The sequence below is a fragment of the Mus musculus genome, chromosome 19, assembly GCF_000001635.26.
Source record: "Mus musculus strain C57BL/6J chromosome 19, GRCm38.p6 C57BL/6J".
Classification (NCBI taxonomy): domain Eukaryota; kingdom Metazoa; phylum Chordata; class Mammalia; order Rodentia; family Muridae; genus Mus; species Mus musculus.
In genome coordinates this window covers 43,838,729-43,855,833 of record NC_000085.6, presented here as the reverse complement: position 1 = coordinate 43,855,833, position 17,105 = coordinate 43,838,729, and the positions used below count along the sequence as shown (strand labels likewise).

At 46.4% G+C, this 17,105-nt stretch overlaps 1 protein-coding gene and 1 long non-coding RNA gene across 7 annotated transcripts in view; one reads left to right on the top strand and one right to left on the bottom strand.

The window, feature by feature from the left end:
- Dnmbp (dynamin binding protein) overlaps nucleotides 1–9,019 on the top strand; it is a 93,418-nt gene extending 84,399 nt beyond the window's left edge. For all 6 annotated transcript variants that reach the window (XM_006527351.4, NM_028029.4, XM_006527350.4 and 3 more), the window contains 5 exons: nucleotides 705–1,037; nucleotides 1,522–1,701; nucleotides 3,412–3,610; nucleotides 5,508–6,058; nucleotides 7,556–9,019. In XM_006527351.4, the coding sequence (XP_006527414.1) occupies nucleotides 705–1,037; nucleotides 1,522–1,701; nucleotides 3,412–3,610; nucleotides 5,508–6,058; nucleotides 7,556–7,741 (1,449 nt within the window). In that variant the 3' untranslated portion in view covers nucleotides 7,742–9,019. The remainder of the gene's footprint in view (nucleotides 1–704; nucleotides 1,038–1,521; nucleotides 1,702–3,411; nucleotides 3,611–5,507; nucleotides 6,059–7,555) is intronic.
- A 5,969-nt stretch (nucleotides 9,020–14,988) lies between these two features.
- Gm10768 (predicted gene 10768) lies at nucleotides 14,989–17,031 on the bottom strand. The gene has a single exon (NR_033472.1). It is a non-coding gene; the product is annotated as a predicted gene 10768 (long non-coding RNA).
- Between the last annotated feature and the right edge of the window lie 74 nt (nucleotides 17,032–17,105).

Sequence of the window (17,105 nt, the reverse complement as noted above, 5' to 3'; positions counted from 1 at the left end):
AGTTCCCAGCCTTCCTAAGGCTTCGACCTTTTAACACAGCTCTTCATGCTGTGGTTACTCTAACCATAACATTATTTCATTACTCCTTCATAACTGTAATTTTGCTACTGTTACGAGTCATAATGTAAATATCTGATATGCAACCCCTGTGCAAGGGTCGTTTGACCCCCAAATGGATCACTAGCCACAGGTTGAGAACCACTGGCCTAGCAAATGAGGAAGGGGGTGCAGTCCCAGATGTCAGCACTCGCACCGAGCTCCTAGACAAGGAGACGAGCCACACAGACTCCTCACACATCGGACTGACGTGTACTTCGCTATTCAGCAACGAAGAAGCTAAAAAGAGAACAAAGTGGGCAAAGGCCCGATTGTGAGGATTGCCAGGGAATTCCTGGTAAGGTGTGGCTATGGGTCTGCACAGGGTCGCCTTGGCCCAAGAGCAAGGAGAGGTATCGGGCATGACCAAATCAACCTTCACCAGAGTGCTTTGGAGGCAGGAAATGAGCTGCTTACCAGCCGAGCAACATGCCTTTTCTGCTTTGTTTTGTTTGAGACAGGGTTTCTCTGTATAGTCCTGGCTACTCCAGAACTCACTCTGTAGACCAGGCTGGCCTAGAACTCAGAGATCCTCCACCTGCCTCTGCCTCCTGAGTGTTGGGATTAAAGGTGTGCCTGGGTGCAAGGTACCTCTCTTGTCCCCACAGAAAGAGAGGACCGAGCGGCTCGTCATCAATCCCTTAAACCAGTTGTTGAACATGTTCACGGGGCCCTACAAGCTGGTGCAGAAGCGGTTCGACAAGCTCCTGGACTTCTACAACTGCACTGAGCGAGCGGAGAAGCTGAAGGACAAGAAGACTCTGGAGGAGCTGCAGTCAGCCCGAAACAACTACGAGGCCCTGAACTCGCAGCTGCTGGACGAGCTGCCCAAGTTCCAGCAGTACGCCCAGAGCCTCTTCACCAACTGCATCCACGGCTATGCCGAAGCCCACTGTGACTTCGTGCAGCAAGCCCTGGAGCAGCTGCAGCCGCTGCTGTCGGTGAGTCCTTCCCTGCGGGGCCAAGTCAGCGCTGAAATACAGTTGGTACTTCTCGAATTCACAGTAGGGTCATTAGGTCCTGCCCACCAGGGGTCCTCGGTCCATTCATGGTGCTGTGAAACCTGAGGTTGTTCAAACATCTCTTTCCATCTTAAGGGCTGGCTCGAAAGAAGTGGCCGTGCCTTGTTTCTTGCATCAGCTGCCATTTTGGTAATAATAAAGCCAACTACTGCTGACCACAGTGTGGTCAGTCACCTAAGACCACCAAAACGACAGAGATTTCCATTATGATTTATGACAGAAGCAAAATGACAGTTATGAAATAGCAATGAAAATCATTTTATGGTTGGGGTCACCACAACGTGAGAACTGTATTGAAGGGTTGCAGCATTAGGAAGGCTGAGAACTGCTGCTCTAAAGACTTGGGCCAGGGGTCCTTCATCTGTGTCCCCTCCTTTCCTGTCTTGACTCCCACGGGCTGCAGTTACTGAAAGCCACCGACCGAGAAGGCAACTTGATCGCCATCTTCCTTGAGGAGCACAGCCGGGTGCTACAGCAGCTCCAGGTCTTCACATTCTTCCCCGAGTCCCTCCCAGCGCCCAGGAAGCCCTTTGAGAGGAAAACCACAGACCGCCAGTCATCCCGGAAGACCCTTCTGGGCATGGTGAGTAGGCACCTGGTGTGGCTCCAGGACTGACCTGTGCACACCGGGCATCTAAGCGCATCACCTCATCTCCGGACAGGAGTTGATACTGGCCAGCCCTCCATCACAGGGCCATTACCAGGCTTAACCGAGTTAAGGTGTGGAGCTGCCCAGCACGTGAGCACCATGCAGGTAGACATATTTAATATTGAACAGCTGCTGTGCTTCTGCACATGAGCAGTGTGTGGGAGTCTTGACTTCATAACCAAGGGAGAACCTGAGGCTATTGGTCGGGCCTGTTCCATCTCGGGCATCACTGAGGCGGTTGCTGGTACCCAGCTGGGACCACCTGGAGATTTGGAGTTTGATGCCTCCTGAATCCTTCTTGGATCTTAGTGAAGCACTTGTACACTGATAAGTTAATTAAGGGAAATGAGTCAGGTCTGGTTTTGATCTTGTATTAGGCTAACACAGCCAAACCTTTAATGACTTCTTTGCCTGGAGTAGCATTGTGGTTTTTGGGATTTTTTTGTTTGTTTGTTTGTTTTGTTTTTTTAACACAGGTCTTTCATATTTTAAAATTTGCAGTAAGATACATCAGATCCTGTGGGCTTCTAGACAAGAAGGACGGGTCACCCTCCCTATATTGGCATTTGCTCCATAAAATCCCATGAGCATTTGTTTACAAGGGAGAATTGGATTTACTATTGCCTTTAGTTTTTCATTTTAAAGATTTTTATTTTAGATTATATGTGTAGGTACCTGTGGAATCCAGAAGAGGGCGTTGGATGCTCTGGGGCTCCAGACACTGATGGTCGTGAGGTGTCTAAAATGGGTTCTCTGGTCCTCTGCAAGAGCAGAGAGCATCCTTGACCCCTGAACCATCTCTCCAGCTCCTCCCTTTAATTTAACTCTCATTATTTAGGTCTATATAACAATAATATAAGACCTAGTGATATGCTTGGTATTTAGAATTTTTTGTTTTCATTTTAAATTTTATTTTAGGGGCTGGAGAGATGGCTCTCCAGAGGTTAAGAGCCCTGACTGCTCTTCCAGAGGTCCTGAGTTCAAATCCCAGAAACCACAGGGTGGCTCACAACCATCTGTAATGGGATCTGGTGCCCTCTTCTGGCCTGCAGGCATACGTGCAGGCAGACCACTATAACATAATATATAAATAATCTTGTTTTAAAATGTTTTTGGGTCAGGCGTGGTGGCACACGCTTTTAATCCCAGCACTTGGGAGGCAGAGGCAGGCGGATTTCTGAGTTTGAGGCCAGCCTGGTCTACAAAGTGAGTTCCAGGACAGCCAGGGCTATACAGAGAAACCGTGTCTCGAAAAACCAAAAAAAAAAAAAAAAGTTTTTAGGTTTTTGTTTTTTGGTTTTTTGGGTTTTTTTTTTTTGGTACTAGCAATTGAACCCAAGGCCTTACACATGTAAAAAATATGCTCTGCCTCTGGGCTACAGCACCTCCCCAGCCTCAGAACTTTGGTTGTATTTTAATCCTATTTTTGTTTTGTTGTTCTTGTTGTTGCATAAAGTAAGGGTGTTAGCTTGCCTCAGAGCCATTAAAACATTGCAGTGTGCTTTTTACCTAACACAGCCAGACTCGATTATAAAAATGTGGCTCAGGGTTGGTGCCTCCCTCCTGCCGTGGCAGGCTGAGATTAACCATAGCTGCCAGGGTGCCAGCGTGAGTTTTCTCATTGGCCCTGTTCTACCTTTTCAGCCAAGCTACATGCTGCAGTCGGAAGAGCTGCGGAGCTCCCTGCTGGCGAGGTACCCGCCGGAAAAGCTCTTCCACGTCCAGCGGAACTTCAACGCTGCGCAGGACTTGGATGTCTCCCTTTTGGAAGGCGACCTGGTGGGCGTGATCAAAAAGAAAGACCCCATGGGCAGCCAGAACCGCTGGCTCGTGGACAACGGAGGTGAGCCTTTGACTAGGGGGAAGTAACTATAGAGTTGACCTGATTTCTACAGTGGGCGGAGCCCGGGTTGAGCCGGAAGCTGCCTGCTAAAGATTACTGTTGTTTTGATGACTTTCAGAGACAGTTGCTTTAATTATTTATCCTGAAGATGTCGCTGTGTTTGCCTTCTGTGTGTAAACTGTAAAGTGTATGTGATATAAAGCCTGTGGTTTTGTCAGCTTCCCCTGCAGCAGTGTCCATGGCTGTTCAGAGAGTGACTCAAAATCAAACAGCTCGTAGCTTTCTTTTTTTGAAGGAGGATTCTGGACTTCAGTGTAACCCATTTCCCCAGAATTCTAAAATGCAGCAAGCTGAGAAGAACAGGGCTTTTTCAGAACCTTCTTATCAAAACCTGAACTGAGTAACAAGAAAGAATTTGTAATCATAACTTGCCTTATGAAATGAATGCGTATTTGACATATACATATCCTCAAATCAAAAAAGTATGAGTTCCAAAGACCGTGATGGCCCAAGTATTCTGGGGACCTAGGCCAATTTTAGCATTTGCTCTTTAAACGCATCTTTATGAGGTGGCTCCGTTGATCATGTTTTACCAGGTTGCAGTTAGAATTCAGACCCAGAATCCATGTAAAAGATCAGAGGATGTACCTCTTATTGCATCCAAAGACAGCCTCTCATGACGGGGACCCAGGAGGGTCCCTGACTCTAGAAAGCTAGAATCCTTCATGAGCAGGGTCCTGGGACCAAAACAAAGACAAAGTTGGATGAGACTAAAATAATCCCAGCATTTAATGAAAAGGAGGAGTCAGGTCCTGCGGCTTCTCTTTCTTAAGACAAGAAACACTGTGTGTTTGAAATGTGCGGTCAAGAGCCCTCTGTCACCATCAGGCAATTTGTTGAAGCGAGCACGTGCTGGACACGGCTGTGTGCTTGTGCCAGTGTGCCCTGACCCTGAGACGGTTCTGACGTGTGGAGGGGGGAATGAATGCAGGTGGCCTTTCTGAGGGGCTCTGCACAGGGACGGCCTTGCAGTCCACCTTTGCCAGACATGGTGTATTTGAACTTAAGCCCACCGGAGTCTTCTCTCAGTTTAGTGATGCTCTGGAGATTCTGCCACATTGTCTTCTGTGCCACTGCCAAATTCAGCAAGGCTAGCCTTGAACTTGCAATAATCCTAGTCTCCTGCGTGCTGACGTTACACCACTAACTGCATGGTTTTTTATTTTGTCTGTTTTGGTTTTTTTTTTTTTTTTTTTTTTTTTTTTTGGTTTTTTGAGATAGGGTTTCTCTGTGTAGCCCTGGCTGTCCTGGAACTCACTCTGTAGACCAGGCTGGCCTTGAACTCAGTACTCAGTGCTGAGATTAAAGGCGTGCGCCACCACTACCCAGCTGATTCTGTCTTCTCACTGGCCTGTCAATTGTCCACAGACACCTTGTCGTTTTAGGGTTGTGTAAGAATGACCTAGAAGGTAGCCATAGGTACGGGCACAGGTATGGGCATCTTCTGGTGTTAGATGCTGCAAGCTGTGGACCACTAAGCATTTGATTTTGTCACTCTTGACCTAGGCTTTTTTGAGTTTGTTTGTTTTGTTTTTGAGTATGGTGATTTAGCTACATGTATGTCTGAGCACCATATATGCCTGTTGTGCCTGTGGAAGTCAGAAGGTGATGTTGGACTTCCTGGAACTGGAGTTATGGATGGTTGTGACTGCCATGTGGGTGCTGGGAATCGAACCCAGGTCACTGGAAGGGCAGCCTGTGTTCTTACCTGCCCAGCCATTGCTCCAACCCCACTGACCTAACTTTTAAACAGTATTTTGAAAATTCCTTAATATCCCCCACTCCCCTGCCCCGCTCTTCTTGCTCCAGGCTATAGTTGTTTTCTTTCCTTCTGCAGTCACCAAAGGCTTTGTCTACAGCTCCTTCCTGAAGCCTTACAATCCTCGCTGCAGCCATTCGGATGCCTCCGTGGCCAGCCACTCCTCCACGGAGTCAGAGCACAGTGGCTCCTCCCCCGGGTGCCATCGACAGAACAGCCACAGTGCCTTGACCTTCAACTCCAACAACATGACTGTGTCCTTCACCTCAGGACTTGCCCTAACGCAGCCTCAGGATGCATCTCCACTGAAGGACTGTGCCCACGAAACTCTCGCTGTGTCCTGGAACACAGGGCATCCAGAGACTGGACCTTCCACGTGCTCTTCCGACCCAGGCTTTTCCTGCCAGCGCAGGCTGGGGAACCCTGCAGATGGTGCCAGAGACATCAGCCAACCTGCTTCAACCTTGAGGGGCTGCCAGCGAGGCTCCCCGCATTCAGAAGTGGTCGGTTACTCTGTGCCAGGGCAAAATGACCAAGGCAGTGACTCTATAAAAGGCTCTGCAAGAGTCTGTCAGGCTCCAGAAGACAGAGACAGAGGGGTCGGGAGCAGCGAGACAGAGGGCAACCAGGTACGTCCAGAGAGCCGGCAGACATGAAGTGAGTGTGGGAGAGGACCAGGCAGGGCCTGCAAACTCAGTTCTGTCCTACATGGCCCAGAACCGTGCTGTCCTAGGGAGCAACTCCCCTGCTTCCGTACCCCCTCTTTTCCTCCCCCACACCCCTGCTTCCACTGACACTGCCAGGCCATCCCCAGGGCCCTTCTGCCTTCTCTCTGGGCATTTAAAAGATGTCAAGATGAAGCTGTTTTTGACTCTTCACACCCATGAATCCTCCCGGAGTGTGGAGGCTGCTGGTTCACCCGCCACCCATTCAGGCCTTTACCCACCCAGCTATGTTTTTAGTCCTAGAGTCTAGAAGGACCAGTGCTGTTTCTGTTGTTCCTGGTTTTGCTTAGCCTGCTCAGGCCTAGGAGCCAGGTGTCACCCTTTTGTCCCCATTTTGGTCCCCCATGTTGACTCAAGGCTGCACCTTTGTTGCGGAGGCTCACAAAACAGTGGGTTTTCTCATCAATGTTAGGAGATATGGTCAGTGTTGTGTTCCCTCTGTTGGAATCTGGATTCCAAAGGCCATTTCTGGCTTTCATGCCACAGTTTGAGAGTGGAGGCTGCTGGCTCCTGTCTGGTGATAACTTTCTGCTGATAGACAGCTTAGGACAGATATTCCAGTTCGGAACCTGAGTGGGCAGTATTTTCTGACATGCAGACAGGGAACTCAGTCCTAGCCTATCTGGCCCCTGGGCTCTCGTGGCCTCTCCCATCACTGAGCACATGCCACCCCCATGTTGGGCCCTATTTATGGCACCTACAGATGGACCTTTCTTGCTTTGAGAATAATTGTATATTATTATATTAGTTTGGCTTGGGGTTTTTTCTTTCCTATTCTGGGAATGGAACCTAGGGTTTGGGGCAGGCTAAGCCAGTGTGCTGAGCTATCCTAATTGATAATTTCTAGGTGGAATATAGAATTGGGGCATAGACAGTTTCACCCATCTTCTATATTGACCAAAGGTACAATACCGCTGTTCTTTAAGGCCATTCTGAAACATTTTTGAGAGGTCTTTGTTTTTGAAACAGGGGCCCACTGTGAACCCCAGGCTGGCTCCAGTTGGTGCCACCACTCCTTGCCTCTGCCTCCTGAGCCCTGGGATGACAACATTTGTCGTCATATGCAGATGGCTTCAGTTTTCCTCTGCCCAGTTCATTGTGGAATACTCCATTTATAGCTATTAAAACTCTAAGTCAAATCAGATTAGAAAATCAACTTTTAGCGGGGTGGATGTGGCACACACCTTTAATCCCAGTCAGTGCTCTGGAGGCAGAGGCAGGTGGATCTCTGAGTTTGAGGACAGCCAGGGCTACATAGAGAAACCCTGTCTTTGAAAAATCGAAAAAGAAAACTCAGCTTTCAGGCCCATAGGGCACAGCAGAAGTGCAGTATGGACTGTTGCCTTCATGGCAATGCTGCCTGCGGGTTTCTAACTCTCTCTCTCTCTCTCCCTCACACAGGTCTATTTTGCCATTTATACTTTCAAGGCACGAAACCCAAATGAACTGAGTGTGTTAGCCAATCAGAGACTCAGGATCCATGAGTTTAAAGACGTCACAGGCAATACAGAGTGGTGGTTGGCTGAAGTTAACGGAAGGAAGGGCTACGTCCCATCCAACTATATCCGGAAAACCGAGTACACCTGAGCCAAGTTGCCTCCCGCCCTGCCTTGCTGCCGCTTTCAGTCCGACGGAAGGTCCTGGAGGGCTTCGGGCTCCTGCTCCCGAGCAGGGACCCACCACACTGCCTATCCATAACTCGGAGCGCAAGATAAGCTTTGTTCTGATTGGGTTGTACACTTTGATGCTCGCTAGAATTTGAAGTGGGTGGACCCCAAATGTTTGCCAGTGATTCCGTGTCCACAAGAAGCAGGCCAAGTGCCGGTGTCAGCTTTGGGAAATGAGACGTTCCCAATCAGAGAAGCAGTATTGTACGCGGGAAGCTGTGCCAGCATCAGCGGATGCTGGCATTGGTTGCCGCACTCCATGGTCGACTGAGCAGTCACGGGGTGAGGAGGAGTGGGCTCCGAGAGCTCCTCCTTTATGCCCCCATCCACGGTCTTGTCACAATCACACCAAACCTGGTGTGTCAGAGTGTTCGAGACACCCCGGTGCCCGGCAGCCTTCTCTCTGACACTTGCCCCTCCTAGTTCTTAACATGCTAACCTTTCACTGCTTCCCCGTTGAATGTTTACAGTCTAACTTTTATTCTGACCGTGTGTCTGAAAGGTTCCCTTACCTTGTCGAACACGGTCAGCTGCCTCTTCCCTGACACTCATTTCAACTTTATTTGATCTCTATGATGTCTCCTAACCTTTCTCCCAGTACGCGATAACTAACGGACTTCCCTAGACTAGGGGGGCTCGGGGCTCGGCACTCCGCCCAGCCACTGAACGTAGTCATTCATTCTGCCGGTGGAAACGGGACGCCTGCCCCTCCCCTTTCCACCCTTGCACTTGGCTGCCTCTAGTCACCTCCACGCGTGCTCAAGACAACCACGTGGCTTATTCAAAGTAGGTAGGATCAGTGGCCCCAGAAGCTTGTCTTAGAGTCGGAGATAAGTATTTTCCTTCTCACCACCTACTGCCATACTTCAGAGACAATATTCAAAGTCAGACAGATGCTAAAGTGCCTAATGAGACCTCAAACCCAAGGCTGGAAGGTGGCCGCTAAACCCTCATGTGAGGAAATGGCCCGAGAGACTTGTCTCAGCGTGGGTCTTAGACTCCAGGTCTTCCCCATCCTTCCAGCCGCTGCTCTTCTAGCTGCACATTTGGCCTTAAAGTCCTGATGAGTCAGGACTTGCCTGTGGACACCCATCCACGGCTGCACCACTGGTCAGAGCCTCGTATGAAGTGTTTATATTTAGAAATGTTTATATTTAAGTAGCTATTTTATAAATAAAAGCATTTCTATTGACCATGAGTGTGTTTCCTTCATCTTGAATCTGAACCTTTTTTTTCTCATCTTTGCCCAGCTGAGTCAAAGCAGACCCGTTTTTTTCCAATACCAATATAGTTTCTGGTCATATATTTCAGTCATTAATCTAATTTGAGGTTTTTTCGTTCTTTTTGGGGGATGGCATGGGGGTGATCTTGTTATGCAGGCGAGGCAGGTCACAGATGAGATCCTCCTGCCTCACATGGGTGATGGGGTTACACATGTATGTACCCTGACAGCCAGCTTTAACTTGACTTTTTAAAAAATACAGTATGAGGCGTTGGGTGTGTGCTGTGTACTTTTAATTTCAGCACTTAATTCATCTAGAGTTTTGCTTTGCATTTCTATGTCTTTGCTGAGTTTTTCACCCAAATTCTTGAGTCTCTCATCCTAGGAGTTCAATTCCTTGTTTAGGTTCTTGTACTGAGAACTCTGGAATTTTGGATTCCTAAAACAACAACAAAACCGTAAGGATGTGCTTCAGTTCCAGGTGTAGAGCTGGGCTGCTTCCAATCTTCCCAAGCAGCTGACCTTGATCTGCCTCGCGCTCTAGCAGAGGTTTGGCCAGCTGCCGATAGTTTCTGTGATTGTGGGATGATGTTTGGAGTTCTGGGAACTTTTCAAGGGTGTCTAAATGTTAGAGACCCTCGAGGTGGTCATTTAGGGAGGTTGGTTTCGGTTTCTTAGTAACCATGATCAAAGAAGATCCAAAAGGAATTAGATTCAGGGATTTCCCTAATTCCTCTCTCCCCCTATTTTTGTTTGTCTGTTGTCAGGGACAGGGAGGGCGCGAAAATGAACCCACCAAGTAGGTAAGACCAGCTATAGGTTCCGAATTCTTTCCTCTGTGAATGTTTCAAGAGTTCTCACCATAAGGAAATTATGCTCCCATCTGGGTAAGACTACTGATCACAGTTCCCAGCAGCCTCACAGCGAAGCTCAGTGCTATGAAAACGGGCAGGCATTCTGGCTCAGGCTGGGGAGCTCACAGGCCCACAGATGAACCTACCACTGTTATTCTGCTCAGGGTACGGATATCAAACTGCCCTCTAAGTTCTCATCCCTACCCATAAATTAAGGCAGCTCCCAGACCTTGTCAGAGGAGCTGCTTCATGCAGTGAGTGGTGCTTAGAACAGAAACTCACAACTGGTCAGGGTGTGGAGGGGAAGCGACAGTAGAATTTTCAGCCACAAATGATACACAGATGTCACAGAGACGACCAGAGAAGTGGGGGAGGGAGAACAGAAAGATTGTAAGGGTCAGAGGTCAGGGAGGGCTGGAGCAAAACTAGACAGGACAGGAAAAATGCCTTGATGGCAAGACCAAGCCAGACAACATTCTAGCGAGAAAGGGTACACACACACACCCTGGTTAATCAAGGGGCTGTGGACAGTTAGTGACTTCTGGGGCAGAGTCTGTTTTCTTAGAGGTTCTAGGGAGGTCGACCACACTCCAATGGATGTCCTGACCTCACAAGTATACGAACAGCACAAATTAGAATCGACAGTTACTAAAACAAAAACCAGGAAGCTGGGAGTCTGGGGGTGATTGGAGGAGTTAGGGAGATGAGTGTGAATGGAATGTGACCAAATAAATACATTATGTGAACAGTTCCAACAATCTTTCCACTGGCGTGCTGGGATTAGGAACATAATACCACCTAACTCAAAGCTTTTGCAAAGTAAATTGGGTGTCTTTGCCTCAGTACTTAACGAGATGTCCTTTATTGATTTTTTGAGACAGTCTCACAACGCAGCTCTGACTATCCTGGAACTCACTGTGTAGACCAGGCTGGCTTCTAACTCACAGAAATCTGCATACTGGGATTAAAGGCATGTGCCACCAACACCTGGCCTGAAAAGGAGAGAGGCACAGATGTGATACTATCCTGGTGTAGTTGTGACATGGTGGCAGGAGGGAGAAAGTAAAAAGAACACCCTGGTGAATGTATCTGGAAATACTGAGAACAGATAGGCTGCGAGGACCTTGCATCTGACCAGGGGATGCTAAAGACTCATGCAGACCGTGTCACAGAGCTCTGCCCGAGTACCCACATGCCCAAGTGTCTCTGGTACACCCAAGAGGAGTCAGGCTGCAAGCATTTCTCATGGCAGCCACCCCTCACGTACAGAATCAGGAAGGCTAAGCTTAATCCACCATTGCTAAAACTATGACTTACTCGGGCCAATGCCCTCACTTCAGCTGAGAGCAGGACATGATTAACTCCACAAAGGGTCAAGCTGAGTAAGGTTGTTGCATTTCAGATGGAAAAGTATGTGCTGATTCAACTCGACCTGACTACAGCGGACTTGAGTCACAGGTGACTCTGACAATCTGGTTGGTTTAATGTCTGCAGTTTCCCCGTATACGACACAGCGTACCACACCATAGACCAACCCTTCTTATTTTTTTTTTAAAAGATTTATTTATTTATTATATGTAAGTACACTGTAGCTGTCTTCAGACGCACCAGAAGACGGCATCAGATCTCATTACGGGTGGTTGTGAGCCACCATGTGGTTGCTGGGATTTGAACTTCGGACCTTTGGAAGAGCAGTCGGGTGCTCTTACCCACTGAGCCATCTCACCAGCCCCCTAGACCAACCCTTCTAAGTCTTTTGCCTAACTTATGCAATGGGTTCTTTTCTTGTTGGTGAATTTTGAGAACACTCTATATTTCCTGAATAAGTTATTCAGAAATATTGTTCTTTGTGAGTACCAGCCACAGCCCCCAAAAGGGCGCTAGGTATAGCTTTATATTCCAACGAGACCCCGTGGAATTCTGGATCTGTCTGATGCCTTCCCTTGGCTTCACAGCCCCTTGGAGGAAGTTCTCATACACCAGGAGCAAATGTTACAGGAACAGATGTTACAGCATGTCTCGTGCTAAGTATGGTACTTCAACTCCCAGGGACAGCAGGAGGAGACACAAAACTTAAGTGCTCTTGGAAATCTTGTCAATGTCACCAGAGCCACTGGAGCTCACCATTCTTAGTGGCCTCTAGACCACCAACCAAAATCATGACCAAATTAATTAAAGCAAGCTTTTATTTTATTCACGTGTATAGGCTACCTCCCCAGCTTTGGATGTGAGAAAGATAAGGTTTTTTTTTTTTTTTTTAATATATGTCTTAGTTAGGGCTCCCGTTCCTGTGAAAAGACACCATGACCAAGGCAACTCTTTTTTTTTTTTTTAAGATTTATTTATTTTATATATGTGAGTACACTGTAGCTGTTTTCAGACACACCAGAAGAGGGCGTCCAACCCCATCACAGATGGTTGTGAGCCACCATGTGGGTGCTCCGGGGGATTGTGCTCCCTTATCTGCTCAGACTCTTCCTCGGCTTGGACCTCCTCCCCCTAACTTCGCAACCAGTGCTGTAGCGAGTCTCTCAGCATCCGTCTCCACTGTCACCATCTCCGCTCAGCAGATGCTCCTCCTCTGAGCCACGCCCCGACTGCCAGGCTCTGGTTATGCTGGGCATCTGAATAACCCAGTGTCTACCCTTTCCATCCCCAGTCCCTTAATTACAATAGCAAAATCCCTTCTTTGTAACAGAACATGACATATTGTCAGGTTCTGTGGATTCCATTGTAAGCATCTCTATCATAAGAATATTTTTGAGGTAAAATTTTGATGATGGAAATAACAGTCTGAAAAAAAACGTTTTAACAAAGACCTTAGAGATTACATATTTTAGGGAACGGAGGTAACAAAATCTGTTATGACTCAACTCTGCATTGCAACATGAAAGCAAGCACGGCTAACATAAAAAATAAAGGAAAAGAACTGTACTCGAAAACAAAGTTGAATATACCAGTCTGTTTTTAACAATTTTTATTTTCTTTTTAAAGGTCTACCTTTATGTTTATTTTTACCTAAAAGAGAGAACGCCTAGTGTACATTCTTTTATTTCTCCTTTTCTACCTCTTGCCTAATTTTTTTTTTTTCTCTTTAAGAACTGAACTCTAGCCGGGTGTGGTGCCGCACGCCTTTAATCCCAGCACTTGGGAGGCAGAGACAGGCGGATTTCTGAGTTTCCAGAGACAGCCTGGTCTACAAAGTGAGTTCCAAGACAGCCAGGGCTACACAGAGAAAGCCTGTCTCGAAAAAAAAAAAAAAAACCAAAAAAACAAAAAACTGAACTCTAGCTGGGCAGTGGTGGTGCATTTGGGGGGGCAGAGGCAGGCGGATCTCTGTGAGTTCAAATCGAGTTCTGGGACAGCCAGGGATGTTACACAGAAAACAATGTGCCCCCCAAAAAGATAGATAGATGATAGATAGATAGATAGATAGATAGATAGAATTGAAGCACAACTACTTATAGGAAGTAATTTACACTTGATTCGTTGAAAAAAACATATAGTCTTTTTCTTGTGTCATTTTCAAATAATGTGAAAACTTTTTTTTTTAAGTTCATTGAGAGTCTATATGGAAGACTAACACTTAAAGTAGAATATAGTCTTTGGTAAGTAAATCTAAGCTACAGAAGTTTAAATATCTGTGTTTGTACAATGTTTGCTAATTGTCCCATCAATGCCTGATTAGTATGCGTCTGTGGTTAAACATGTTCTCAATCTGTTGCCTAAATGGAATGTATTTCTTCAGATATTTCCAAAAGCTTGCACACAAAATGAGCCTACAAAAAAACCAAACCAAACCAAAACAGACCCCTTTCCATAGGACTGGCCCTCTCCCTGCTGCAGTTGGCTCGGGAGAATCATTGTGGTCACTCTGTTTCCACCGCTGCTTCTGCTTCTGAGGAAGCGTCTTGCTCATCTGATGGGGGTGTCTCTGAAGGACACAAAGAATTGGTTCTGTGACTGTCTGAAGGGCCATAAACAAAGTCAGTATTGCTGCTTGTCCTAACCGCTGCAGGGGAGACACTGCTGAGCGAGGCTGGGGGAAGTACAGCAGCCAGGGACACGGCTTAGCCTCCCCTAGGTCTCTCTGCAGCAGCCCCTTAGCGAAGACACTCACAAAGGTAGGATATGATGCAAACAACCAAACAAAAACAAAAACCAACCAACCAATCAAACAACAACAACAACAACAAAAAACCCAGGATTTACAAATCCTAGCTGCAACTTCACAGAGCAGAGGCAGGAAGGCTGGGTTTGAAAGTGCTAAGACAATATAGCTTAATAATGACCTAAGCATCTTTCCATAGTTACAGGACATTTTGAGAGCTGCTGCACAGTCTCCTGGGACTTAGTTGACCTTGGAAGACAAGGGGGAAACTATTCTCCGTTTTAATTCCTCTGACCACATCACTGTAGGTCTCCAAGTATGGTTATTGAATAGCCAGTGGGCCAGTTGCACCAGCTTGGCATTTTTGACTAATGTACAATGTTAGGTAAAGTTGAGTAGAAACTAAACGCTTTAAAATAAACCTTGATTAGACACACGGATGCACAGAAGAGACAGACAAAAGATCACTGAAGGTGATGGTGATGAAAGACTCCAAGAGGAGCCCCTCGCTCAGGCCTCAGGACAATAGTGGACACCCAAGAACTCACGATAGACCGAGCTTGTTGCAAACCACATGAGGCTTTATTCGGGGAAAGCCAGAGCTCTGGGGACGACTCATATCCCACGCAGGGGTAGAGGAGTCGACCTCGAGGGGAAAGAGTTCCCAGTTTTTATAGGCCCTCAGGGGGGAAAGGAGAAGGGGGAGATTAGGGGATTTCCAGATCTAAACAATGTCTATTCTCAAGAAATGGGTATGGGAGGTGTACAAGGAAAGAGTCTAATGAAGGTGCAGCAAGGAGCACACACCAGGTCCGAACATTGGCAGACACACAGGTTCAAGGAGTGGCCAGAGCATTGTGCACCTCTATTTTTCTAAATCAGTGAAGCTAGTTCTGCTAACGCTGACGTCTATCTTGCCAATTTCAGGGCTTCTGTGTCCTTTTACATTCTGCCAGGATCTTTCAGTGACATTTAGGGACATAGGGATTTCTAGTCCTCCATACTTATCTAAAATAGTCCCAGAAATGAATTTGCTAAACTAAGAACTTCGTGAGGGGAGGATTAACTGACAACACAACGGAATTGGATGTTTATTTAAATAAATAGTTTTATTTACATTAAATGACTTTTTAAATGTTAGACATTTAATAGATAAATAGATAAATAGAACTGGCTGTAAATCTAAGTTCTCTAATGATAATAATACAAAGACCAGCCTGGGCTGATTAGTTTGGGATGTAAATGGGAGGTGGATAGGGCCTCCTCCTTCCTCCTTGATGCTTTATTCCAGTGCACAGCTCTGGTTGGGCAGTGACGGCTCAGTAGATGTAAACTGCTCCTCTGGTTTCCAAAGTTCTTCTTGGTTCTCCAAATGTTGTGTATCTAGAAACGCGTTTTAAGAAGCAAACTAGAGGATTGTACGGATTTAGAATGTACTTGAGAAGAAAATAAGGTGGTTTTTGTTTGTTTGTTTTTTTAAAGTATAGAACAAGAAAATTCTATTACTTAACTGATTATCCAGAAGTGAAAAAGAAATTGGGCTGAGGAAGAGGGATAAAGGATGCTGATGGCAGAGAAAGGGAGCAACCAAGATTGGCGAGGGAGGGGGAGCAAGAAAAAGAGCAAACCTGAGTAGCAGAGTTAAAGCCACAACATAGTTCTGACAGAGCGTTAGAGGTACAGGACTGTATGAATCAATCTTCAAATGTCCTCCCCTGCTACAAAAAATGGGAGGTACCTCATGCAAGACATGCCATGTTTAATTGTTCTTTCCGAGTATGTAGGACAATGGGCATTTTTTCAAACTATAGAGTGTTAGATTCATATCTACTAATTTGCAATTATACCTTGGTAACATTTCAAAAGCTAGCTTTGAAAATTGGCCACTAATTGTGAACTATTTACAATGTATCCAATCTGCAGAGTCAGGGAAGGGAAGGTCTTCCTTAAGGCAACAGGTTAATACCTATATAACTGTGTTGGCCACGGTTCCGGAGCTGGAAATGGAAACACTGTTATCTAATCTGGACAACTTTTGGGGGTGGGGTGGGGGGGGGGAGTTACGATTTGGATAACCAATGCAACTGGTCACCGCCAGGGCAAGCGAGAGAGGGTAGCCTACGTTAGCTATACTCTCTCCCTCTGAGAACCTCACTAAATACGAAGTGCTGGATAGATTCAAGTCTTCATAATTACAGCCTCAAATGGAAGACTACAGTGACCCTCCAGCACAATCCAAAAGAGGAGCTGTGAGGTTGGGGCAAAGGCAGGCAGGTTTCCAAACCCTGAGAGCTTAAAAATCTACCTCTGTCAATAATATAGGACACCAGTTAAGAGAAAGCCAAGATAAACAAACCTGTACAGACTCCTTTGATAACCCTGAGTCTTGAAAGGCTACTTTTGAAATGGCCAGGTAAATGAGGAACATAGAATTCAGATGTTAACCACAGCCACAAAAACCCATGTCCAGTGCTACCTATTTAAGTGGGGACTCTCCCTGAGACTTGTAAGTCACAAACCAGGTCTTTTATGATTGTGCCCTGAAGCTGCCTGAACCGCCTGCTTTGGACTCTTAGTGGAGAGTTTAGTCCCAAGAGGCCTGGGTGATATCCCAGGTTGTTGGCAGAAGCCTTCACATTTTCTCTTAGGACGAATTTGGGTTTAACTCCAACCTCAAAGAACAGTCTCAGATCAGATTGTAAGGGAAGTAAAAAGCTCACAGTAAAAGCTGAGATATCATACAAAGAAATATGACATCACAATAATACATGAGGGGGCTGGAGAAATGGCACCAAGGTTAAGAGCACTTGTTCTTGCAGAGGGCTCAAGTTCAATTCCAGGACCCACAAGGTGGCTCACAACTGCCTGTAACTCCAGTTCCAGGGGGATCTAAAGCCCTCTTCTGACTTCTGAGCATATGATACACATATGTGCGTGCAGGTAAAACATTCATAGAATAAAATAAATCTTGTTAAAAATTAAAAATAACTCAATTATTAAAATTAAAAATTATAAAATAAATCAATGAGTAAAAATTAACATTAAAAAGGCAATGGATGAGAAAAAAAATCCAGATGCTGAAACTGTGAGATATAAA